Here is a 25,802-nt window from a genome sequence, read left to right as displayed (position 1 = left end):
TTGGATTTAGACACCAGACAGAACCCGGAGTCTTGCCTACGTTGCCTAATAGAGCATAACTTCATTAAATGAAGGACTGTAGAAGTTTAGGTGCAGACAAGTGTGCCCACATGCAGTTGAGTCATTGGACCACAAGGTGGTGCTGTTATACTATGTCCTGAAAACGTTTTTCTTGCACAAATCACGAGTGTGAGACCACGCAGGTTGGTGGGGTCACAACATGAACCACGAACGTTCCCACCAGTGGATAACGTTTTTGTTTCCACTCACTGAGCAGCCACCCCAAAAATTATTCTTGGCAGCGGTGGGATTCGAACCCACGCCCCCGAAGAGACTGGAGCCTTAATCCAGCGCCTTAGACCGCTCGGCCACGCTACCGATGTGCACACGCAAACACGAGCCCCATCTGAACTGACAGGCTGATGAACCGAAGTATTTATAGATGACTTTGAGGTGAGAAGGTGAGGAACTGGTTTCGTTTTATTATTGTTTTATATGCAATATACTAAGAAATCTGTTATATGACGCTGTATTATTTCTGATAAAGCTACGCGTCGTCATATAACTAAGTAAGATCACCTCCAGCAGCAACATGAAAGTTATTCATGGTTCAATAATTCTTCTACTTTCAGCTGCTTTAGGACATCATAGGTGGCCCTCCTCTTGTGGCCACCACCTCCAAACCCTGCATCATACACGTCTTACTGTCATCCTGTAAACATCCTCTCCAGGTCGTTTGCAAACATCTCAGTCCGCAGAGACTCCTGCCTGAATAGTTGACATTGTTCGTCCGTAAAGACTACCTTCACCTGTCCGCTTCCTCGATATTTTCGCTGATAACCAACTTAGAAACACTCCTGGCTGCTGCACACGTTTTAATATTACGACAAAAAAAAAAGTTTTGACCGGATGCCATTATTTTATTTTGAAAGCCACCAGCGGAAGTGTGACTGCGGCTGTCTTGTTCGCCTTTTAGCTTGAACTTCATGTGCCAAACTCCTGACCACCGAGTCATAAAAGATCATGAGACTGCTGTCTCGGCAGACAGCGGGGAAAGAGGACATGTACGGCCGTTTGAAATTTGACCAAAGTTTTACAGAAACTGCTCTTAAAAGCACATTTTATCACCATTAAACACGAGCGAGCGACAAGGACCGACGGACGGCCAACTTCTCCCCGAGAGACGTGAAAGCGAAGCGAAGAAGGACCCTTCAGAGAAGTACTTTGTGTCTTAAAGACTGGAGGAGTCGCTCTTTTTGGCACCATGTTAAGGATTTGCCTGCAGAGAGCTTTCCGCCCGGCTCTCCGTAAGTTACCGAAGGCGGCGGGGACTGCGCGACACGCTCCGAGCTGCTGGATGGGAACACACGGGAGAAACGAGCCCCTGGAGCCTCTCAACTCCCCCACCAGAGCCAAAGAGTTTATTTACCGCCTTCACCCCAAGGAGAGGACGTGTTTACTACAGGAGCTGCAGATCTTCGAGTCCAAAGCACTCGCACAAGGTAAAGCAACGAGCAGCGTGGGTTAAACGTGGCACATTGAATGAGAGGTCACAGGTTGTCGGTGCAGGCGAGCCCACATTTCCCTCCTGCAGTGTAGACCAGCAATGATATACTTCTGTACCTCCCCAGGGTCAAACCCAGGTGTAGAACACTGTTGGGTGTTCGGTCAGGGGCCGATTGATTTCACGATGGGCGGGCTCTTCTATGTTTGAACGCTCCTGGTCATTGGGTGGAGTCTTTGACAGCTTACCCTTAAAGGCACACGCGGACTCACTGTTTCAATACAGTTGAATACACCAGGTGTTGCTAATTAGACGCCTAATTGACGTTTAAAGGCGTCATTAGAAAGAAAACAGTAGTAGTGACACCAGTTGGTCGCTGTGGGAAGTGCAGCAGTGTGCCAGCATCCATAGCTACTGAACCCTGCTGGGATTTGATGGTTTAAAGGTGGTTAAGACTTGAGACCGTTACATGTACACGTTGCATGTCATTGTGGCAGTTTGAATCTGTGACTGACATCATCAGGGTGTGACGAGACCTGCCAGCTCTGTCCCAGTCTGGGTCAACTGTTTGAGGCAGATAAAAACTGTCATTTCAGGTCTTCAGCTCCAGCCACTCAGTCATTTCTGACTGAAATACTGTAAACAGCCTCATTACCAGCCCCCTCTGTGAGCTCTGCAGTCAGCCTCGCTCATACTCAGGATCTCAGCCAGGCTTTCTGCTTCTTCAGCACAAATGGCTTTACATATAAACAATGCGAGCTGCTGGTTGTCTTCCCTGTTTGTTTTGGTACAAAGACATGTTCTGTCTTTCAGTGTGTTGTCTGGTGCATTGGCTCAGTCACACAGCATATTTTCTTTGTCGCCTGCCAGACTGCAGGTTGCTGGAAATCTCCTCACTGGCTGGTCTGTCCAGGCTTTGTAGCCACCTTAAGCTTGAAGACGAGCTGGTTTGGGTGCTCGAGCCAGATGTTGACTGTGTTGATCCAGCACAGAAAGTGGGATTATATCCAAGTCTAAATTATAAGGAATAAAATCTTTTAAAGACTTTGTAGACCTGATATTTAAATTTTAACAAAGCCCAATAACAGAGGAGGTTTTTTGTGTGGTTTTATTTCTGTTTTCCGATGATATGAAAGTGTTTTCTATTTTATATTCTCCAGATTAAAAAAACGAACCACTGTAAAGCAATTTAAAGGCCCACATAAATGCTTAAATAATACCAATATTGATAATAATCCAGGGAAACTGGCAGAATCTTTAAAAGAAAAAAAGATGAACATTTTTTATGATGTCGCTCTTCAGCTGTCGTGTGTTTTGGATGTTTTCCCACCAATGCTGTGTGCAGAAAATGACTCGCATCTTTACAAGGACTCAGAAACGTGAAGCGCAGAGAATCAGACTTACATTCGATGGAGGATGTTACTGATCTCATTACCACACTTGGAGTAATAAGTTTAAAGGAAACTATAACATGAATATAATGTCTGTCACATCCTGTCTGCCTGTATTTTCTCTTCCTGCTGGAGAGTTGATCCCCTGCAGCTCCCGACTGTATTAAGACTTAATGTACCTGAAGTCAAATTATTCCTCAGCAAACTGAGGACCGAAATAATAAAGTGAATTATGCTCACCTAAAACTCACTTTGATCCTTTGTATATAGCTCACACTTTTAACTTAAGCTCAAATTCCAAGCCAACTGCCTCAGAAGATCACAGCGGTGTTCAGAGTTCTCCTGTGGGTTTAATGAGACCTGTGATTGAAGGTTTGAGACATATGGGCAGGTTGTGCCATTTAATGCAAAACGCCTGCTAACTTGTGCAGCAGTCATTGTGATGGTTTGTTTACATGAATGGTGGGATGACGTGTCGTACGGTTCTGTGTAAGAAGGAAGCAGCAAAGTGCCTTTGCTTTAGTGCAGCCATGCAGATGCTTTCTGTCGCTTCACTCAGTCGGAAAGTTTCCGACTGATCCCAAATGCTGTTCCCTCAGCATTTGGGATTTTTGTGTACATTTGGTTTGTATTGAGGTGCTTGGTTTATGTGTCTGCACTTCACTGGTTTTTAGTTTTGTGGGCGTGTCCTCCAGGGTTAAAGGCAGTTGCATTCACCTGGAGATGAGCGTGCAGGTGGGGTGAGGGTTAAACGCTGTCTCGTTCATAGTTTTTGTTTGTGTGGTAGCCCAGAAGTGCATGTGATAGCGTTCTGCGTGTCATCAGTGTCTCCACGCTTCGCCCACTGTGCTTCCCCACTCATGAGTGAGGAGTGAGGACACGTTCAGGATTTGTCAGGTGATGCTGGGTAGGGCTGTTCATATAACGATATATATCGGATGACGATATAAAAACGTCTATCGTTTCATTTTACGCTATCGTTTGTTTCGTGGTGTCGCAAAATAAACTGTTTACGGCAATATTTTTGTATCGTTTTGATGGTCACTGTAGTGGCTATATTCATTTCTTAAAGTTCTCTCTTTCTCTTATATTTAATATAACCACACTACAGACGGACAAGCGCCTGTTTTTATGCGTTGTCCGCTTGTTTATGTTCCACATAAACCTTTCACAATAAAGCTCAAGATCCTGTTGAAACTTTTCAAAATAAACTGAATCACGTGAAAGAGTATGCAGAGTATTTACGGATGAGAAGCCAAAAAGAGCCGTCAGGTGCTAAAAAATAAACCTTAGACTCAAACGTTAGAACAGGCTTTTCCCCGCAGCACGCCGTGTAATAAATACAAAGCCTTTTACTGAGTAGTTACTGGCAAGTGAACGCCTTACTCATAAGCTTACAGTGTGTGTGTGTGTGTGTGTGTGTGTGTGTGTGTGTGTGTTGACGTGTCTTCCAGTGTCAGGTTGTACATTTGTTGGGTGTGGACAGCTGGGCGTGCGTGCACATGTGTGTTGTTCTGTGTTTGACTCGCAGGGTATTTACTGTTTGCTTGAAAGCAAATAAAGCGTCTCCATGTGAATGAAACCAAAACCACGGTGACTCATCGGAGCACCAAAATAGTCAAATCAGCTGCCCAGTCAGGAAATGTGAGTAATCCCCTCGAGTGTCTGGAAGCACTCTGTAGAAGCCACGGGAGATACAAATATGGCATCCACTGACCAATACGCCGGACCTGCAGCACCCAGGGTGTGCTCAGTGTGTGGTTAGTGCCTCAAATACCTCGTGGTGCGTTTACAGCCTTCCTGCAGTCAACAGTACCTGTTCTCCCTCATTCTTATTCACAGTCAGATGATGCTGAAATGGTGAAATCCCGACACACTGAGAAGTAAGGCTGGGTCATATCATACCGTTCATGGTAATACTAGTATAATGTTGGGAAACAATAAGAAAATGCTGGAGCCGAACAAAAACTCCCTGATAACGACTGTGTGATGACTATTCTTCCCATCCCATGCAAGGCCACCTGGGTTGGCTGGAAGACTGTTTACTTAGGCTGATAGGGCGAAGGACACTGTCTCAGCTGAACTATGGACACGCACACACATACACTTACACTGATAAGCACTCACACATCCCCCCCTCCCCTTCCAACGCCTTCGATGCTTGTTGCCTCCTGGGAACACGAGGCTGGTCTGAGCCCGCGCTGGAGAGTCGGCGCAGTGGCAGGATGGCTGCTGTGTTGCCTGGGATTACTCCTTTTCCCTACCCAACCCTGTTGCTGGTCACGTGCTCCATAATGTTGTGCTGTGGACATTTATGTGCTTTCTGTGCAGAGGAGTTTTTTTGTTTCCTGTTCTCGCCCAGCATGAGTAGAGGTCTCTTTTTTTCCTCTTGTACTTTCCCATTGTAGTGTCCATTTCAGTGGTTTTCTGTAATGCAACCGTTCTCTGACTTGTATCCCCATGTGATGTCTGTGTTGTGTGTGTAAGGTCGGGGGCGGGTTCATTTCACTGCAGTTTACTGCATGTGGCGAATAAAAGTTGATGATGATGATGATGATGAAATATCGCGATCAAATATGGGTAAAACGCGCATGTGCAGTGCCTTTGTTTACATACGCACATGGCGGTGACGGAGAATGAGAAGAGTGAAAGCGGATCGTTGAATGAAACGGATGAACCAGAACTGGTTTGTAAAAATGCTGCAACTTCATTGCTGTGGAACTGGTTTAGCTTTCGTCCGTCAGATACACAACAAAGCACTATATTTGGTAGAGCATGCTAGCGGGCCGTCGTTATCACCGTATTTTTTGGAAAATACAGCACATTTAAAATCTTATATATCTTATAATCCCGTGTGCCTTATGTATGAATTCTGGTTGTGTTTACTGACCTTAAAACGATTTTATGTACACGGCGCTCGAAAATCTGTCAAATGTTTCAGTACGACTTTGCTAAGCTACGAAGCCGCACCGCCTAATGGATTGTCGGAGCATTACGGCTATCGTAGGCAGGAGCCTCGCGGAGTGATACGTACTGTGCTTCAACATAATATTACCGTATTGTAGGGGTGGGGGAAAAAATCGATTCTGTGTAGCATCGTGATATTTTGTTTGCTAATAATGTATCGATACAGGGACAGCAGAAATCGATATTTTGTTACAAAAAAGGTTTTTGTGCTCTGACTTCAGAGCATGTTGATCCTTTTTCTGAGCAAGAATCCTGACATTCCTTCACTGTCCAAATGTGTTTAACTTTTTTTTTTGGCAGCAATAAACATGACAGTTTACTTATTTTAATTTAAGATATGTTTTATTTTAATTAAGTTTAAAACTTTTTTATTTAATGTAAAATTACATTTTGTTTTATTTTACTTTCAAATTCTTCAGTTGCTGAAGGGGCTGCATAGTTTTCATAAATTGCATAGTTCAGAATAGCTGTAATTGTACCAGATGGTTGCATTCAGTTAAGTTGGACTAGACTGTAATACAAACCGTTCAGTTTGTCAACAATAAAACTGAAATGAGAGAAAGACTGAGTGTGAGACTTTGATATTAGATAAAACAAATATTGATAAAGTTTACCTTTATGTACAGAATCTGAATATCACAAAATATTTTAAAAAAATTGCAATAATATCGTATCGTGCGTTAAGTATTGTGATAATATCGTATCGTGGGATGTATGGTGATTCCCACCTCTACTGTATTGTGTGTGTATAACCTCTTTTTAAGTTTTGTGGATATTAAACATGGTTATGCTGAGGATATGTCGGCCAGTTTCCACTGGAAATGCCTTTTGGTTAAACTGTCAGCGAGGAATTTGCATTTGCACTGTTACATTTTTATATAACTTTAATGCACATAAACAGCTGCCTGTTTAAGGGAAAATACATTGATGTTTTGTTTTTGCACTAATAAAGTTGAGGAGTTGTAAAGTATTTTGTCTAGTGTCAATTATATCGTCAGTTATATGTATATCATGATAAATATTTTTGGTCATATCGCCCTGCTCTACTGAGAAGACATTAAAGGAAACGGCGACGGCTTCAGACCAGCTCCCCGTCACTTTGTTGTGCAGCACGTTGCTCGTTAGTCGTGTGCACCGAGGCTGCTGTGTGGGATGATGCGCTGATTTCCTTTTTCAGGAAACTGATTTCTTTTTCTGACTGTTAGTTTTTATTTGCCCACCACTGAACATGATTTTTTCCGATTTAGGAGAGAGAGACTGCTGTATCAGGTGTTTTATGCAGGCGTGTGTCTTCTTCCCGCGTTGCACGGGTGTGGAGAGCTTCGAAAAATTGCCAGACAATATTTATTAGCTAAAAATCTCTCACTGATCTCAACAGGTTTCCTATTACAGAAACGCTGAACAGCAGCATGAGAAGTTAACAAATGTGTGGGCGTTAATTTGAGGGTTTCTGCTGAGCAATTTTAAACTCCTCTTGCTCTTTGGGCTGCACCAGTCTGGATGTGATCTGGTCTGACTGCCAGTATCTAAAGCAGGGGCGGGGAACTCCAGGTCCAAGAGCCGGGGTCCTGCAGGTTTTAGATCTCACCCTGGGTCAACATACATGAATCAAATGATTAGTTCGTTACCAGGCCTCATGTTGAGGAGGTAATTTAGCCATTTAAATCAGCTGTGTTGGATTAGGACACATCTAAGACCTGCAGGGCACCGGGCCTCGAGGCCTGGAGTTCCCCCACCCCTGATTTAAAGGTGGATGGGTGGATGGAGGTATCGCACACTGCACAGCTTCTCTCTTTCAGCAATGCTTTGGCTCCTCTCTCACTCTGACTCGTTCACTTTCACTCATCATCTTCAGTCAGAGAAACTTTAAACGGGGTAGAAGCCGCAAGGACGATGGTTCAGTTCAGGGAGGATTTTATTAAATTTAGAGGAACCTTACGTGTTACCATCAGCTTGGTTGATATTATTTATCTTAAGCTGTCTGCCCTCGGCTTCACTCCATGTTTGAGGGCATGTATCACAAAGGAGGAACTAGTGGGACTATAAATAACCACAGGATGCAGCAACCCAGTGACTCAGTAATGAAATGACAGGCTTAATAAATTAGGACCAATGAGGCCGTGACACAGTCTGTCTACAGCTGATGAGAATGATTTCTCCTCCAGTGTTGGTTCGATTTTAGTCAAACTTGCACACAGTGGACTTTAACCCTCTGCAGCCGACCAATGAGAAGAAAACTTCACACATTACAGTTTTATAACCTGTGAACTGTAATGGACTGTGAGGAGGGGTGGGTGATTTCAGCCTCAGAATTATATCAGTGTTTTAGGAACATTTCGATGAAGATTATTTATGATGATATAGGAAAAAAATACAAAACCAGTTTACAGGCAGCAGCATTTTGAAGTGTTAGTGAATGAATGATGTGTTCCTGTTTTTAAAAATCAGCTGTTGTCACTGATGACACACTACCGAACTCCAAATGTGAATCTATTGAAACACAGTGCCAGCAGCAGCGTTGTAGTGCAGTATATCCAGTACATGCAAGTACAGCAGCAGCTGGGTGGGAAATGTAAGCAGCAGTCTAAAATAACAGTCTAACAATAGGTAACTTAACCTTAAATATCTTTTAGATCAGTACAATATTCTCACGTGCTGTTTTTCCCACCACACGTCACTGATTTCCACCCACTGTTTGCTTTTTCTGTCACACGGAGCCCAAATAGTGCAGTTTGGTTTTGTCACCAGCTGCTTGCACCTCCTCCTTCGTAGCCTCGTTGTGTTCACAGATGTGTTTTTGCCACTTTGTTGCTTCCACCTTCACAGTCTTCTGTGTTTGTTGAAGTAACATCAGAGGCTGATGCGCAGCTCTCGCTCTCAGACATGGTTGGCTTTGTTTCGTTGTTGTGCACCAGGAAACGTAAACAAGTGGAGTTACTATAGCAACGGCAGTGCGATATGACACTTTTATATTACGTAAAGATGCGCCACAGCCAGGACTGTGGGCTGGATGAGCTACTGCATTACTGATGTTTGGGTGTATTTAACCAGGAAGTTATTCCTCAGAATTACTGAAGTTTTCTTTTATGAGGATTTTTTTAACAGAATAGAAACAATCATAGGAGCCAACATTTCATACAGGGTACACTAATATACTGACTGAACACTGATAAGTGGTCGCTTGCTTTAGGTTGAATAACAGGATCTGATTGGAGTCCATTTCTGTCCACTAACTGCAGATTATTGTAGGTTAGCTCATTCTAGCTCGAAATGTTTATTAAAAACATAGAAAAAGAAGAAGAGAACAGCACCATGAACTCTGGTGAACAGGGTTGTGTGGTGAGTTCTCACTGAAATAGGCTGTAAAGGTGAAGCGAACGCTCTGGTGTGTCTCTGTCTTCCTGTCTCGCCATCTCGTCACCAACAGCTCAGCATTAATAGTAAATTACATTTAATCACCCCCCCTCGTGTTAGTTGTGAGTGATACATGCAGTTTATACAGAGCTGCTTGTTATGGGTAGTATATTAATATTAATGTTTATGAATTTATTTCAAAACCTGGTTTGCTGTGAAAGCAATGCCTGACTCCCCCGTCGTCTGTTCAGCTGCTGCTTAGGTTTTCATATCATTTCATGTTCAATAACGTATAAACCGGTACCATTATTTCTATACTGGTCTGGTATTTACACACAAGTACCGGTCGGATTCGTGTAGGGGGAGTGGACGTGAGTTCTAATTCTTTAACTATTTTTTTCTTTTTTTAAGCACCCAGAAAGTTTTAAAGGTCACTATTTAAATGTCTTTTTGTCCCATTAGATGAGTGAATGTCAGCCTCGCAGCAGAGCGCTTTGAGCGCCTCTTGGGAGAGTTTGACCCAAACAGTTAATCTCCTTTCAGAATTAGAAGGATCACCACAGTTCAGCTTCATAGAAGCTCCTTTCTTCATAGACTTACTTGATGCTTAAACTGCTATTGAACTTCTTTGTAAGTGCGGTGCTTTCTTTTCAGTTGTAAAAGTAGAAGCAGGCAATCCTGTTATTGTTGCTCTTCCCGCTGTTTCTACCAGAAAAGCCTTAAATATGAAAGTGTTCTGAGTTTCTTACAACAAATGGAAAAAGTTGCAGTAAAAGTAAGTTAGTAAAAGTATGTCAGGTTTCAGATGACTGGCTAATGTGTTTTTTCAGTGTGATGGTGTAGTCGGGCACCGAAGCAGCACCTCTTTCTTCTGCACCATCTTCCATATTAATTAGACGGCCGGTTTGGCCCCGAACGTCTTCTAATAAGCAACTGTCTGCAGCTCAGACCCCCACCCGTCCCCCCGCGCCCATTACTTTTCCAGCTAATGAGCTAAATGCCATCGAGGAACAGCGAGAAACTCTGAAAGATTTTCTCTGAGCTCGTCTCCAGGCTTGTTAACACATTACATCTTCTTGTAGGGAACCCTGTTAATGCAGGAGGCGCGCTGTGAGTGTAATCTGATGGTTTGCAGATTGTTGGCTTGTCACAAAGGTTTTGAGTTGTCATAAACCAGGGTAGATTCACATCTGTATTTCATGTTGTGCTGTGGCATCATGGGCTCCTGCTGTTATCGTAAATCCTTGCACTTCATATCCATCAGTTAGTGCTAGTGTGTTTTCCCACATTGGGTGAAGTCCTTGTTTTTCCAAGCCAACAAAGACTCATATTCAGGTGCAACCAACCTGTGGTGTACACTGCAGCCCAACGACATAAGTCCCAGAGGCACGGACCACCATCCGAACTGGACGAGACCTGGTGCACTAACCCTCCGTCTGCAAGGCTACAAACCACGAGCTCGCTCTGCTGTTTCAGGAAGCTACAACACAGACAGGCCTCAAAGATGCAAAGTTGAAGCCATGTAAACACCGACTGCAGTTTAAACTGTAACAACTAGTGATGAGGAACCCACTCGAGAGGGGGGAAAAGGAACATTGAGTACCTAAACCTAAAATGATGATCTCAGTTATGTAAATGCCAAACTTGAATCTTCAGGATCCTTGGGTGCGTAAAGGTAACGTTACTGCTACATTACTACGGGTGTTTCCACACTGTCGGCCTGTTTAGTTTGTTTAGTGTTGACCTCTGGTTCATTAGGTGTGGTTGTAATGACTGACTGTGTAATCACAGTCTGCTTCGGACCAAAACAACCGCACGGAGACCGTCTCCTCCAAATCCATCGAAAAAGCAGTCCAGCTGAACCAGAGGTCATTTTTCGACAGCCTTGGGTCCTGAAGCCTCGAGCTGAAAGCAGTGAGTTGTTATGAGTTGAGGAATTGCATACATCCCACTGGGACTATTATTGTGTAGCAGACTCTCTGACCACTCGGTCGCTCCAAAACAAACAGTGACATGTGCAATAACGTCGGACTGGCAGCCAGTAGCAGTTCCCATCCAGGAGCCAAAGAAATAAATTGAAGTTATGCTGCAAACTCAATTTGCACCATTAAATATGTCGTCACACTTAATAAGGACATTTAGAGATTTTCAAGCAGCAACAGATTGTGACTAATGATGCTCTTGTAACTCAGTTTGTTTTTGGTGAACTAAATTAGATACTGATGCTTTCTGAGGACATCATGTGGTACCAGTCTGATAGAAATGTGGGCTTAGAGTGCTGTTATGTGACACAAGTCACATATAATATGATACATGCAAAGACGTGTTTTCACACTTTTCATTACTTTAGTTTAACATAAAAACGAAGCTGTTAGGAAACCATGAATAATGAGGCATAAATTAGCAATGTGGATGTGCTGCTGCTGCTAAGCTGTAATTAAACTCTCCGTTACTGATGGAAATTATCACTCGCAGCAAGATTTCTTTTAAAGCCACATTTAAAAAGCCCACTTTGAACCCGACTGACTCGTGGTATTTTAAAATGAGGAAAATATTGAGCTGTTTTGTGCAGTACCGAGGATGAGACTAAGTCATTACATTTCACCTGCTCTTCAAAGCGTGGGAAGCAGCGTCACTCATAGATTTGTTTTCCCGTAATGGTGAGCGGCTGCTCAAAAGGAGGCATGCTGATCCAGACGGTATATGCTGTTCTTCTGCAAAGGGCCGTTAAATAACAGAGTGCTATGATCAGCTGCGTGGCCGATCATTCTCTGCTGCTGCTGGTTATTGTTCTGCTCTGCAGGACATGAAGCAGAACCTGCATCTGCTACAGGTGATGGTTGGAGAGCAACCCCAGCTCACGGCAGAGGAGGACAGCAGCGGTCCATCACAGTGGAGCAGCAGTGAGGCAAGAGACGCAACTAGACTGTGACTTGGACTTTGACAATGAAAGTCAGGTGTCCACTCGTATATTGACTGTGAATGACATCATGCTCTTCAAAATATGGGGAAAAAGCTAAAATAACTTGCTTTGTATAATTCATTTCCTGGATGGATGCACTGATATGTCAGCTCTAATATGGTTTTTGGTGGATTTTGGGCTTTGCATACGAGGAGCATTTGGCGTCCCGTGTATCACGTCCAGGGTTTTCCCTGGCTCAGTGTTGCCTCACAGTTACTGTCCAGGGTTCAAACCCTTCTGTCTGGAGGCTGAATCCTTTTCTGTTACTGGACAGTTTGTCCCGACAGCTGAGAACCAAGTTCACCGTTTCTGTTTTGAGCCAAGCGACTGTAACGAGAGATTCTTAATCTGAGCAGTTTCACTTTCTGGTTAAATAAAGGTTTAAAAACAGGCCACATGTGTAACCATGATTGGTTTACATGTTAACACCAAACATAATTAAGCTCCACGTAAAGAAAACCGTTAAATATTTTATCACAGCGCTTGTGATTTTCATTTGAGTACAGAAAATTTTAATGTGCAGGAAAACTGTGACGTTAAAGTTTTGTGCTTGCTCATTGTTCAGATAGTTCAGCTGTTACTTTATTTTTCATAAAGATGATTCTTGGCTTACTGTCCATGAAAGGGCTTATCGACAACCACAACACCACAACAAAGTGCATAAACTGGTGTCTTATAGTTGGTATTGGTGTAGTTCTTTGGTTACATTGTTGCTACAGTGGACTAACACGAAGCACCACAACGATTCTATTTGAAGTGTTTCACAGTTCTAACATTAAAGGAACATCTGTATCTGCAGTATCTGTGTATAACTGTGTGCCACAGCTGGACTGGATGATCCACTGAGTCCAATTAAAATGCATTACAGTGTGACTCTGCTGCTCATGTGGGTTTGAAGTAGATGATGGTGGTTTTCACAGTGTGGCTGCTGTCCATTGAAACGATCCTCCCGTGTAGATGAAAACAGCAGGAGCTGTACGGATGTTGCTTCTTATCCTGCTGGCAGGAGCTTTTTTTTTTTTTTTTAACTCCTCAGACTTTCCCTTGAGAACGATGCTGAGAGCAACTCTCTGGAAAGAAATGAGATGAAACCAATAAGGACGATTGACCGCATTACTTCTGGATGATGTCACGTTTCTTAAAGGATTTGCTGGGCGATAGAGGCAGCTGAAGTTTTTTTTAATATATTTTCTAAACTGTTTTGATGAGCAAAGACACAAAAACAAAGCTTTATTCACATGTTGGATTTCTGCTCGTACATTTTTGGCCGCAGAGATGGCGTGGGATTGTGGAACTTCCACTCACTCACACACTGTGAACATTAACTTCATTGCTGATTATTAATCTAAAAGACTGATCCATAACTGCATTTTAAAGGTGATAGTAGTCTAACAGTAGAGTTTTGTAGACAGTGATACTGGATGTTACTAAAATATTTATTTGTGTTATTAATGAGGTGATTGAACATCTTACCAGCTTCTTCAACATCACCATCCTCTTTAATGGCGGCTCACTGCTGTAGCTGTTTAAAATACTGGTGCAACTTTACTGGCAGTGACCGCAGAGAAGTTCTCTGTTAGGAGCTCATTTTAGCACTGCGAGTCCTAAAGGTAGAGACGATGCATTCTTTTATTTTCTTCTAACTCACTCTGCTAGAAGCTACCGTTAGCTTTAAGCTTTTTTGTGAACTTTATAAAACAAGGTGAGGTAGCAGTCTGAGAGATCAGTGACTTATAACAGGCCATTTGTCATGATACCTGAAACCACCAGGAGTAAACATGAGGATTTAAAGGAGTAAAACGTGTCCTAAGGTCAGCACTCTGCGGCTCAGATGATGCAGATGTTTGTGCATCGGCAGTGGGAGGACAGATCAGTGTTGGACTGTTGTTGTGCATTGGCAGCAAGTGTCACTGTGATGTGCTTCTTCCCGAACAACACATTCTGCTGTTTGGGGATATTGATTTAAAGCCACAGCTTTGTGTGTGTGTGTACTGCACAGAGCCTGGAGGCTAGGGTGTTTAAAAGAATCCAAACCCAGGTTTAGCTTTAGGAATTAGCAAATATCCAAAGTTGCAAATCCTTTGAAGAGGAAACAAAGGTGTTGGCACGCTTAATTAAACTAATTGAATGCAAACAGAGGGGCTTCTCTGCCACCAGCAGCAGAGTTTTGAGCATTTATTGGAGAAGCTTTTGTATTGCATATAACAGTACTGTTACACATTATAGTACATAATAATACCATAGTCTATGTGCATCACAGAAATGTAAGTACATGCCACTGCTGCTGCTTTTCCTCACTTTCATAGTGCTGACAATGTTTAGACTTTTTGCAAAATGATAAAAATAAACACTGGGTGAGAGGCGAGAACAGTTATCTGCTGTACTCCTCGTGCTGGCTGTCAGAGCAAATAAATAAACTTGAGGCGAAGGATGCTTCACTGTGGCGTGAACGAACCACAAGTTAGTTCTGGAGACTTCTCTCTGTCCTGTGTTTCAGTCCAGAGTGAAAATCTCACTTTATATTGTGTTGTTCTCTACACCGGGAAACAACAAATGGCACTTATGTAGTCATCTTCAGGAACATTACTCATGACCTCGCACTTAACTAGGCGTTGTGGATAACCATCATCTCACAAAGAAAAACCACACCGTTGTTTCGTTCTGGTATTTTATTTCACATTGGATGCATGGCATGGATTTTATGAAAGAATGAATGAAAAACAAGACACAAAATCTCATGTGTAAGCTGACATATGTAAACATTTTTTTACAATTAGAAAATTCTATGACCTATAAACATCAGGCTGTATTTCCTTATCATACAAAGTAAAGCAAAACTAAACAGGCTAACGTTAGCTAACGTATAAACAGTCGCAAGTAACTCACGACAGTTGGCACCAAACACACGCTTGTAAAGATACAACATTACTGCCAACTTACAGACGGTTTTGGCTTAGGACACAGCATAGGCAGGCACAGGAGTAGATAATTATCCTTCTACCGTTAGACAGGAAGTAGTGAGATGCCCCGCTTCTGGTAGGATGTCAAAATAAAACAGACAGTGTAAAAATGCCCCCCAAAACAAATACTGTATGAACCTATTTATCACCACATAATAGCTCGGGCGACCCTTGAGGAGCCAGAACATTACTTTTACTTCACCTGTTGGTCCTCTGCCCGCACACGAGCACGATCGGTCTGCATAAAGATTTTCTATTTAGCAAAAGTCAGAATTTTCCTGTTATTTTTCCCATTTCATAAACAAAAATATATTTAAAGTTTGACTAATTGAAACTTCGTTAGTAAAAAAAAAAAAGAAGCCACCATCAGGTTTGTCTGAACAAAGACTGAAAGAATTCTGAGGGGAACGTTTCAGTATTTTGCATTTTCCTCATTCAGAGCGCACTCGGGGGTCAGACTGAAAAGTGTGACGGACGTTTCCTTCACATGAATGCAGAGCAGAGCGCTCTGTTTATGGTGCTGCTCAGTGAACCTGCCTGATGGATTGACGTGACCTCCATACGCTTCAGTTTATAATTTGTCTCTGTGCACTGAGTTTGCGACACATACAGCGAACCAGCACGTAGACCAGGCAATGAATGGGTCACACTCGGGGTCTGCTGTGCATTTCGGTCTTTTTTATCAAATAATTTGGCCAGATGAACAAAATCATACAACACCAAACTGCTTTTAAGTAGCCGTGTGGTTTCTTCCTTAAGCAACCAGACAAACCCAGACGTGCATGAGAGCGAGAGCTACTTCAGGAACCTCTGTCTTAAATTTGCTCAACATATCATGACATAATTTTGAGCCTATATTGCCCACCCGTGTTGCTGATACAGATTTTGATGCAGCTTTTATATAAACATATATATTACCATACCAGCTGTGCTAAACTGCTAGTAAAATATCCCCTGATCTCAGAGAAGTCTTTTTAGAGGCTAATGCGTCTAAGGCTTTCTTTTCTCCAGGTTTGAGCACATTTCCCACCGGTGACACCTGCAGTGAATTCAAGAAGTGCAAATCTTCAGGGAGTTAATTAGTGGGATTAGGACACGTGGAGTGTCGCTGCAGCGAACATGGGGGGGGGGGGATTCTTGTTTGTTTGCCTACAAATTCTGCTTATTAATGCACAATATCAATGCTCCCTCACTTCAGACATCAGCTTAGTGCTGGATGGAGGCAGCTCTGATTACATATTGGCTTAAAAAGATGAAACTAGAAGAAGCTGTAGTCATAGACTGTATATGAAGGATGGACTGTGTGTAACCAAAAAGCAAACAGTTCTAAAAATGTTGCAAGTTTTTTACATATTTATGTATGTATCTGTATGTATCTGTTTATTACTATAAACAGACTATTACTATAAACAGACTATAAATAGTCTGTTTATAGGAGTTTATAGGAGGACTATAAATACCTTGGAGTACACATTGACAATAAACTGGACTGGGCTAAAAACACCACAGCACTTTACAGGAAGGGCCAGAGTCGTCTCTATTTTTTGAGGCGACTGAGGTCCTTCAACATCTGCCAGAAAATGCTGAGGATTTTCTATGAGTCTGTGGTGGCCAGTGCGATCCTCTATGCTGTTGCATGCTGGGGGAGCAGGCTGAGGGTCGCAGATGCCAACAGACTTAATAAACTAATCTGTAAGGCCAGCAATGTTGTGGGGATGGAGCTGGACTCCCTCAAGGTGGTGTCGGAGAGGCGGATGCTGTCCAAGATAAAGACAATGTTGGATAACACCTCCCACCCACTCCATGACATGCTGGTCAGTCACAGGAGCTCGTTCAGTGAGAGACTGAGATTACCCATGATGCACCACTGAACGACACAGGAAATCATTCCTGCCTGTGGCCATCTCCCTGTACAACGCATCCACTTAACACACTGTTTGCTGCTACAACTACACATGTTTCTTTTCCAACTATTTATTTATGAGTGACTTATGTATGTATGTATGTATATATATGTATATATTGTACTATTCTTAGTTAGTGTATTGTCTGTCTTGTCTTAATGTTGGTTTAAAATGGAGCACTGTAACAAAAAATAATTTCCCCCAGGGATCAATAAAGTATTCTGATTCTGATTATTATAGGGATGACATCAGTTCTAAATAGAAAAATGACAAATTTGTAACAATATCCTCAGAGTACAAGGTCACATTTAATTTGTAAAGGATCCGTTGTATGTAATAACTTTTATTAATCATTTAACTCAGCGGTCTCCAACCCCCAGGCCACGGAGCGGCACCAGGCCGCGAGAGTTGAGACTCAGGTGTGAAATCCATGGTTTTCAGGGTTTTTATCATTAACTCGGTTTCCCTGGGTCTTCTCCTGTGTGTTATGAATAAATCTTCTTTTTTTTGGTACCGATACCGGTTTTATTTTGTTGTATTTATCCGCGACACCGTAAAGGCTGGTCTGTGAAAATATTGTCGGACATAAACCGGTCCGTGGCGCAAAAAAGATTCAGGAGCGCTGATTTAACTAGACACTACATGTGTAATATAGTCGACCTAAGGCCTCCTTTTCATAGTTTTTCATCTTTCTTTCTTCTCATATCTGTTCTCCATCATTTACAGTCTTTGAAAAATAGACAAACAAATCATCCAGACTAATACTGGATTACAGATTACATGGATGTAAGTGTATTTGTCAAATGGTTCATGGCAGAGAATGAGGCAGAGCTCATAGTAGTGCAGCCATCCCAGTCACAGCCACCAGGTCTAACAGATTTTAAGATTTTCTTCTTCTACTTATATTTATATATTATTCTCCATTCAACATACATAATGTATGATAACACCAAATCCTTACTGCTGGCAAAGGCCATCAACAAACATCCAGAATTTTATTATAGAACTTATAAACAAAGACATTTGATAGTGAAAATGAATAATTGATGATATTCTGATGGTTCATTTCTGTGTTGATGGTTTCTTTTGAGGAAATAAATGTTTTGACAGCACTAGTATGACAGACAGCGCTGTGTGCACATGTCCACGTGCTCATCCACTCGATCGCGCTCTGCAGGGTGCCAGCCCTCCTCGGGAACTTGTCAGCCTCTCTGTGGACGTGAGTGTGTAGCGTGTCATTTCCTCTGAGATTTGAGGCCGATGAACACTCTGTTGAAGAAGTGGTTTGAGGTGCTGTTGAGTGGCACATAAATTAGGCCCTCGCTTAAAAACTCGAGCTGCCTCCTTATATCAGCGCCCCCACCTGCCAGGCCCACATCATATCGCTTTCAGCTGAGCCCAAAGTAGCCCGTCACGCAGGGAGATTGAGATGAATCGTCTCCTCTGACAAAGCTGACAATTACACAAACAGAGCGCGAGAGAAGAAGAACAGCAGGGCGGAGAAATGCAGAACGAAGGAAGGCTGAGAGCTGTGAAGAGACCCAGTCAGCTGCAAACAGAAAGCAGTAAATAAAGTAAAATAAAGATAAATGAAAAATCCTCAAGGACGAGCAGAGCTCCAGATTATGTGATTATTCTGTTTTATTATTAGAAAAACTGTGTGGCAGCTTTGAAATGGAACAAAGAAAGAAAACTGATGACTCGTCACATAAATGAGATTAATGATAACAGTCTGCAGGAGAATCGCTGAGCTGAGTGAAATCATTAAACCACACGCACATCAGACTTCATTATCACTGGTCATTAAGTGTCTGGATACACATCAGCTTTTCATGTCACTTAATCAATGCTTATTTTGCTCTTTCATATTCTGTGATTGTAGTAATTATAGTGGACGGGGTGTTTGCAGGAGCCTAAAATACTAGGGGTGCAACGATACTCGTATCGATATTGAACCGTTCGATACAGTGCTTTCGGTTCGGTATGCATGTGTATCGAACAATACAACATTTTTAATTTATTTTATCAACTTTCCTTCTGACGATGCTGTCTGTGTGGAGCGCTCAGTGGATCTGCACTCGACAGTGCAGCCTAGGCGGAGCAGTCGAACGCAGATTCACTGAGCGCAGGGCAAGTTAGCGAGACAGAAGTTAAGCTCTCCTTGCAACATGGACCTCCCCCACCCTCATTCAGATCTGGCGTTTGGAACTATCTTGGTTTTCATGTGACGTATGACCCTGAAGGTAAGCGCGTCATGGACTAAAGTAAAACAGTATGTTGGATGTGCCACGCAATGCTCAATTACATGGGTGGGAACTAGTGTGTTAGCGCAGTTAGCTCGTTAACATGTTGGCGCCGTCCAGCCCCACGCACGGGGCGATCCGCGGTAGCTCGTTAACCGTGTTGTGGCGTTAACGTCATTTTAACGAGATTTACGCTGACAGCACTAGTGGGAACACAACAAATATGACTGTACATTTACACCAACATCATCCTAGTGCAAAGACAAGTGGAAGCAGACAAAAACAACAAGCACGCATGCTACAAACTTTACCCGAGTCATTTAGACAGCCGTTAGCACAGGATTCTCCTTATGGGGACCTGATATGTTTAATATGCTGCTGAGAATATAGAAGCGTCTAGTATAGCTTTTATTTTGAAAGAGCCATTTCTCTGTAATAAACTCTCTTTTCCAAAGATGAGTGATTCCTCAATCAGATAGATTTATTTATTTTTATTACTTTGTTGTTTCAGCAACATTACATTTAAAAACTGTACTTTTGAGTTAAAATATATATTTATAATTTTAATAAATGACAACTATTTAGACCCCAGGCTGAAAATGGGGATGAGGTTGCTTTAAAACGACTGATGCCAAACTGACACCACCAATTATTTTTCCTCTGCGTGAGCAGCAAAGTTTCTAATATAAAGAAACCTCTGAGTGACGGTTGATGAGCCGCCAGGTTGGCTGATGGAGGAGAAGCAGTTGGCCGGAGGTTGGTGTTAATTTCCCTTTCTGCTCCGTGTGTGTGTGAGAGAGAGAGAGAGACATAACAGCCCGCATCCTTGATAGGACGGTCTGTCTTCTCTCTTCAATTAAAAAGTTTTTGTGTGTGTGCGCTTCTTTTTGCTACATGCGCGCACACGGACTATGGTAAATGGTAAATGGCCTGTATTTGTATAGCGCTTTTCTAGTCCCTAAGGACCCCAAAGTGCTTTACACATCCACCCATTCACACACACATTCACACACTGGTGATGGCAGCTACATTGTAGCCACAGCCACCCTGGGGCGCACTGACAGAGGCGAGGCTGCCGGACACTGGCGCCACCGGGCCCTCTGACCACCACCAGTAGGCAACGGGTGTCTTGCCCAAGGACACTGTCCGAGCCGGGGCTCGAACCGGCAACCTTCCGATTACAAGACGAACTCCCAACTCTTGAGCCACGATCGCCCCGTATTTGACAAATAACGTGGAACAGATGAGAAAACCGAGCAGCAGATTTCTGTTTGCTGCTCCTCTTCAGCGTGTTGGACAGAGCTCCTGGTGGCTGTCCTTGTCCTGCACCCTCGGTGAGATCGGCGTAGCCTGACGTGAGCAGCTTCTCCACCTGCTGCACAAATGCGTGGTCCTGCAGCTTACAGCAGGTCACCAGAGCAGGAAAAAGACTCGGGGCCATCGGCTCTTTGCGTTTGTCCTTTACCTTTCAGCATGACTGTGCTCTTGCACAAAGTCAAGGTTTTAGTTTTTTGTTGGCTTGTGCAGCGCTCTGACCTCCTGTGGGTGAACTCCAATGCTGCCAGTGTTCCCAGTATAAAAGTTTCTGGGAGAAAGAAAATGTTAGAAGAACAATCTGTTTGATTTTGGAGCCAATCCTGAGGATTTCATCTCACAGAGAATATGAGAGTAAGCATTTGTCTTATTTTCACTGAGCCAGTGGAAACATTTCACTGAAAGTGTTCAAGGTTGAAGTTTTCAAGGAGCACAAAAGATGCTCAAAAATGCAAATGCATGAGTAAATATCCTGATTTCCACTTTTGGGTGGATTTAGCTCTGTACCTTCAGAGCTGCACACTGTTGATATTATGCATGCACAAGTGTTAATAATGGAGCGTATTATCTGCCACAGGAATAGATAAATACATAAATCCCTCTCTGAGTCCAGCTGTGGCTGTGAAACGATGTCATCTGTGGTGATTATTTATATTTACTTGTGTCTGCGGCGTTGGCTGTGTTCGTCAGGCGTGTCGCAGGAAGCATTTCCACGCTGTTAATCAGCAGTGTGACAGCAGACAGATGATGCTGCATCTGCTGAAGTCTAATTATGTGTACGCAGACAAACACACACAGTCAGCTTATGTTTGATTTAATCACACACTGACACATGAACTGTGTTCCACTCACACTGCTGTCATTAGCAGCTTTATGAGATACCCTGCAGCAGAAACACTCGAGAGCTGAACTCGTCAGCGTTTACTCATCTGACTCCAAATCTGCAGCTATTGGCAGATTGTACAGTGATATTAATTTTTCGCTTGCATCAGGCAGACCTATTTCTGGACGTTTTCCCAGGAGTCGCAGTGTTTGTACTCACACTGCAGGCGCAAGGAAGTCAAAATGAAAAAGAGTGAAAATGAGTTGTTCGCTCTTTGTGGCCTAAAAAAGAAAGACACAAAGTCACCAGTACAGCGGCTGCACGAGGCTGCGGTCCTCCCCACACGCCAGGAGGCAAAATGATTTGAAGGCTGGGAAAATAGAGGTTAGTTCTTAGATGCTTGCTGCTGGGAGGTAAAGTTTGGTTCAAGAGGAGAACAGCAAAGGTTCTGTCAGCTCTAATGTAAAAGACCCTGAAGCTGTTTTCACACAGAGTATTTCAGGTCAGAGGAAACGTTTCATCTTTGGTTTGTTTCTGTTGTTTTAATCTTTAATATTTCTGCGTTCAGAAACATTAATGATGAGTTCAGAGTCGTGCTGCTTTTCAGGAACGTTTTAGTTCCACAAATTCAAACCTGTGAGTTTCCAAGTGTCAGAGCAAACGCTTTGTTCCTGTATTGTTACTTTTATTGTGAAAAACGGTGCTTAATGTAAGTAACAGTCCATTTTATCTCTAACTTGGATTTTCCTTTGACACGTACACTCTGCATGAATGCAAAATCCCAACTAGTCTGCAGACTTACCTGCAGATTTATCGGCCACCTCAGCAATGCTCTGTCACGCTCTGCTTCTGATGTGGGCTCTGGATCTAATCTCACCCGCTCGAGACTCTGCTCGAGTCGCTTTGGCTTACAGTGCCATCAAATTGCACTCAGAAGCTGCTCTCTGCTCCACGTCGTTTGAAATGGCTCCAGAGCAAAGCTGCACTCAGCTGAGGAAGAGGGCAGGAAGTCAGCAGCATTCTCAAACACTTCTGCTGATTTTTAGTCGAGTCGTCACAGACGTGTTCCCAGTGTGTTCCCAGTGTGTTCCCAGTGTGTTCCCAGTGTGTTCCCAGTGTGTTCCCAGTGTGTTCCCAGTGTGTTCCCAGTGTGTTCCCAGCGTGTTCCCAGCGTGTTCCTGTGGTTAGCCTCTGTGGGCAGCTCAGCTGCCAGCTTTCAGTGTAGCCAGGGCATCTCCACACAGCAGATGGTGTTCTGTGTGCCCTCCATTGTTTATGAATGTAAACACATTACTGATGGTTTTCAGATTGCGTTTTAATAAATGCAGTATTTATTCTGTCCTTCTCGTGGTCTGTTTCTCTGCATCCAGTCCAAGCCTGCACAAACTCAGCAGTATTACCTGAACTGCAAACGGGAACCAAAGATGTTGTGGTGCGACATAAATATGTAGGATCACATCTGTTGACAGAGATTAAACACGGTGTACACACGTGTGGCCTTCACCCTCCCAGTTTGATGAAACTGGAGGTATCGCCACACTAAAACTGAACGCTGGCCTCTCTGATTAAAGAAGTGTTGAAAGCTGCTGAGATCAAAGTGTGTTTAATGAAGGCCCAGCCTTTTACAGCAGACTGTACCGCCGTGCTCCTCAGATTAATCTGTTATAGGTTCACTGATCAGCTCTAAGATTAAAGGTCTCACTGGCTGGACCTGCTCAAAGCTTTTATTTAGTTTTGGTTAACTTTAGAGATCAATTAGTGCTTTATAATAATTAGGCTTAAGGTCAGGTTTGAGCTTTTTTTAAGTGTATCATCTGTCAGGGGAAATTATTGCTGCCAGAGCACAAAATCTGCAATTCATAATGCTGCTGAAGTACACAGAGTTTATTATCATTTCTTTCTCTTTTCTCTTTGCATGGACTTCTTTAAAAGTAAAAGTGTAAACACTCACTCTATGAATTACTAATGAAGTGTGACACTCTCGATGAACACAATAAATTGTGAGACACAAGCTCCTGAGATGTTTGCATAATGAAAACTCCAGTGATTGTGTGAAGAGCGAGGTGGCCCTGCGTGCGAGTATAATCAGAACATTATCTGAATAAATCACATCGGATTGAGCCTGCAGCTCCACCAGATCCTCTCATTGACATTCAGTGGATATCCCACGCACACACACGCACATCAGGTATTCATATCTTGTGGGGACAGCCCCTAACCCTAACCATGAAAAATGAATACCTAACATAACCATAGCTCTCAAAAATGCCTTCAGACTTGTGGGAACCAGGATTTTGGTCCCCATAAGGGCTGTTGGTCCCCACAAGTATAGTAAACTTCCAATTTGTGGTCTCCACAAATACATAAATACACGCTCGCACTCTTCGCCTGACGTGCTGCCTTCAGGCCTGAAAGCTGTGAACTGAAAACGTCTCCGCTGCAGCCAGACGGGCCTCTCCAGAGATGTTCCTCCACAGGAAACTTGGGTCCAATTAAACCAGAAGTTGATGTTTGCTGTCTGCACCAGTTTGAGGTCTGAAGTGCACAGTGTAACTGGTCAGAATGGGACCCCGAATGAGTGATTCCAGCGATCCCAGTCTGTCTGCACGCGCAGAGAACATGCTCTCGATCGTGAGGTTGACTGAATTTAATCGGGTGAAGTTTGGGATTTTTGCAGACTTGTTCCCAGAACTACTCAACCTCAGTTATTTGTCACAAAGCACAAATGTAAATATTTCCAGAGGAAAAACCTGTAAGTGGAATAATTAATTTCTTTTCTGCACACCACAACAGAGTATAACAGAACTATACGGTTGCAGACCTCATGATCAAACATTCATTCTTGTTTTCTTTGAAGTCTGCCTAAAAGGCCAGTGTGTAGCTGGTGTATTGTAACTAATTTGTTCTTGTTTCAACGTCTAACACACAAAAAAGTCTATTTGACTAAAACTGAGCACTGACCTGAGGGGCAGTACTTCTTCCATGCTCGCGTCCACTCCTCTGTGCAGAAGGTGGTCACATGTCACCTCGACTGATTTGGTGACATTCCAGTTTATTCTGACCGAGCTGACATCAGTCTTTATATCAAAGTACTGCAGACCAGTGCTGGTGGTCGTAGCATTGTTGCATCTTTTTACGGTGTTTTAGTGTTTCTAGCAAAGGCTGCAACATTAAAACATGTAGTTGTCCGGTCATGCACACCCTTAATCATAATGCCCTGCTGATGAGTCCATATGGTCAGAAGAAACTTGGCAGGTACTCGGGCATCTACGCAGCGCCTCGAGCTCACCATCTGATGATATTCATGCCACTTGGACACAAGTACGTCCCAGCAAACTCACATATGCTGACAGCACAAAAAGCCCTTCAGTTGGCGGGAAACACTGCAGAATTCTCAAATATCTCAGAGTTCAGTTGGTTTTCTGGTCATTTGCTTGAATTTTAATGAGCATCAGTCAGTTTGCTTGATTGGCAGGATCACACATTCACGTCTCAGCCTCTCACCTGTCGTTCCTTTTTAATATTACACCTCCAAAATAAAGCCAGTAGTGCTTTCCATGCCTGCGAGGGATCGACTGCTGCTGTTGTAGTGGAAGCTGTCAGTGCTGATGTGTGAGAGGCTCTCCTTACACTTCAGAGGCATCCTGTTGTGTTAAAGATGAGTTAAAGATGAGTGAAGAGTGACATTTTGTACCTGTTAAATTCCTTCACACCCTTCAGCCGAGTTACTTCCTGGATGAATGTTGTTGCTAAGGCCTGGCCTCGCTGACTGGAACGGGATTTTGTTGCTTGGCAACTTTGGCTTATTGAGCTTTCAGTGAGGAAGCAGAAGGAAGCGTCGGATCCTTCGGAGAAGCTTTAATTTGTAGACGCTGGTTTCCTCAGCTGAAGGATTTCTTTTTCTTGCAGTATGAATGTTTTTTCTTTTTCCTCGTGAGAAGTTGTTCAGAGTCAAATACAAAGGCTGGAGGTTTGTGGTAATTGGATGTTAGGTTGAATAAGGAGGGCACAGGGTTTCTTTTATTCTATTTTCTCCTCTTCAACTAAACTAAGCAGCTACAGGATGTTTCTAAGATCAGGGATGTGGATCCCATCAGCCCAGTTGCTGGCACTGGTTTCCTGCATATCCAAATCAAATATTGATCATCGGTCTTGGACATTTCACTGCCCTCCCAGTTAAAACTGAACATGGAGCAACATTTAAGTTTCCATCCAGTTTACTAAATCAAACTAAAGAAGGTTATCCACAGCTCATGTTCGTGTCCATGATCTTTTATTGTTTGTGCTTTCTGATCATGTTCTGTGTGTGGCTTTAAAACGAGAAACAGAAAATGAAGGAAATAATCTTCATTTTCTTTCCCTCAGCTGATTGTTTCGGGC

At 43.1% G+C, this 25,802-nt stretch overlaps 1 protein-coding gene and 1 non-coding gene across 2 annotated transcripts in view; one reads left to right on the top strand and one right to left on the bottom strand.

Moving 5' to 3' along the window:
• Positions 1-296: 296 nt before the first annotated feature.
• On the bottom strand, positions 297-378 carry trnal-aag (transfer RNA leucine (anticodon AAG)). The gene has a single exon. It is a non-coding gene; the product is annotated as a tRNA-Leu (tRNA).
• A 386-nt stretch (positions 379-764) lies between these two features.
• The window catches only part of tmem65 (transmembrane protein 65), a 40,753-nt gene continuing 15,715 nt past the window's right edge, over positions 765-25,802 (top strand). The window contains exon 1 of the mRNA XM_086280838.1: positions 765-1,502. Within this exon, the coding sequence (XP_086136964.1) occupies positions 1,265-1,502 (238 nt within the window). The 5' untranslated portion in view covers positions 765-1,264. The remainder of the gene's footprint in view (positions 1,503-25,802) is intronic.

This window comes from Aulonocara sp. 'chitande type north' Nkhata Bay, linkage group LG22 (assembly GCF_057382095.1).
Source record: "Aulonocara sp. 'chitande type north' Nkhata Bay isolate Kocher_YH1m ecotype deep benthic linkage group LG22, A_spYH_male_GT1.1, whole genome shotgun sequence".
Classification (NCBI taxonomy): Eukaryota; Metazoa; Chordata; class Actinopteri; order Cichliformes; family Cichlidae; genus Aulonocara; species Aulonocara sp. 'chitande type north' Nkhata Bay.
This window is presented reverse-complemented; position numbering and strand designations above follow the sequence as displayed.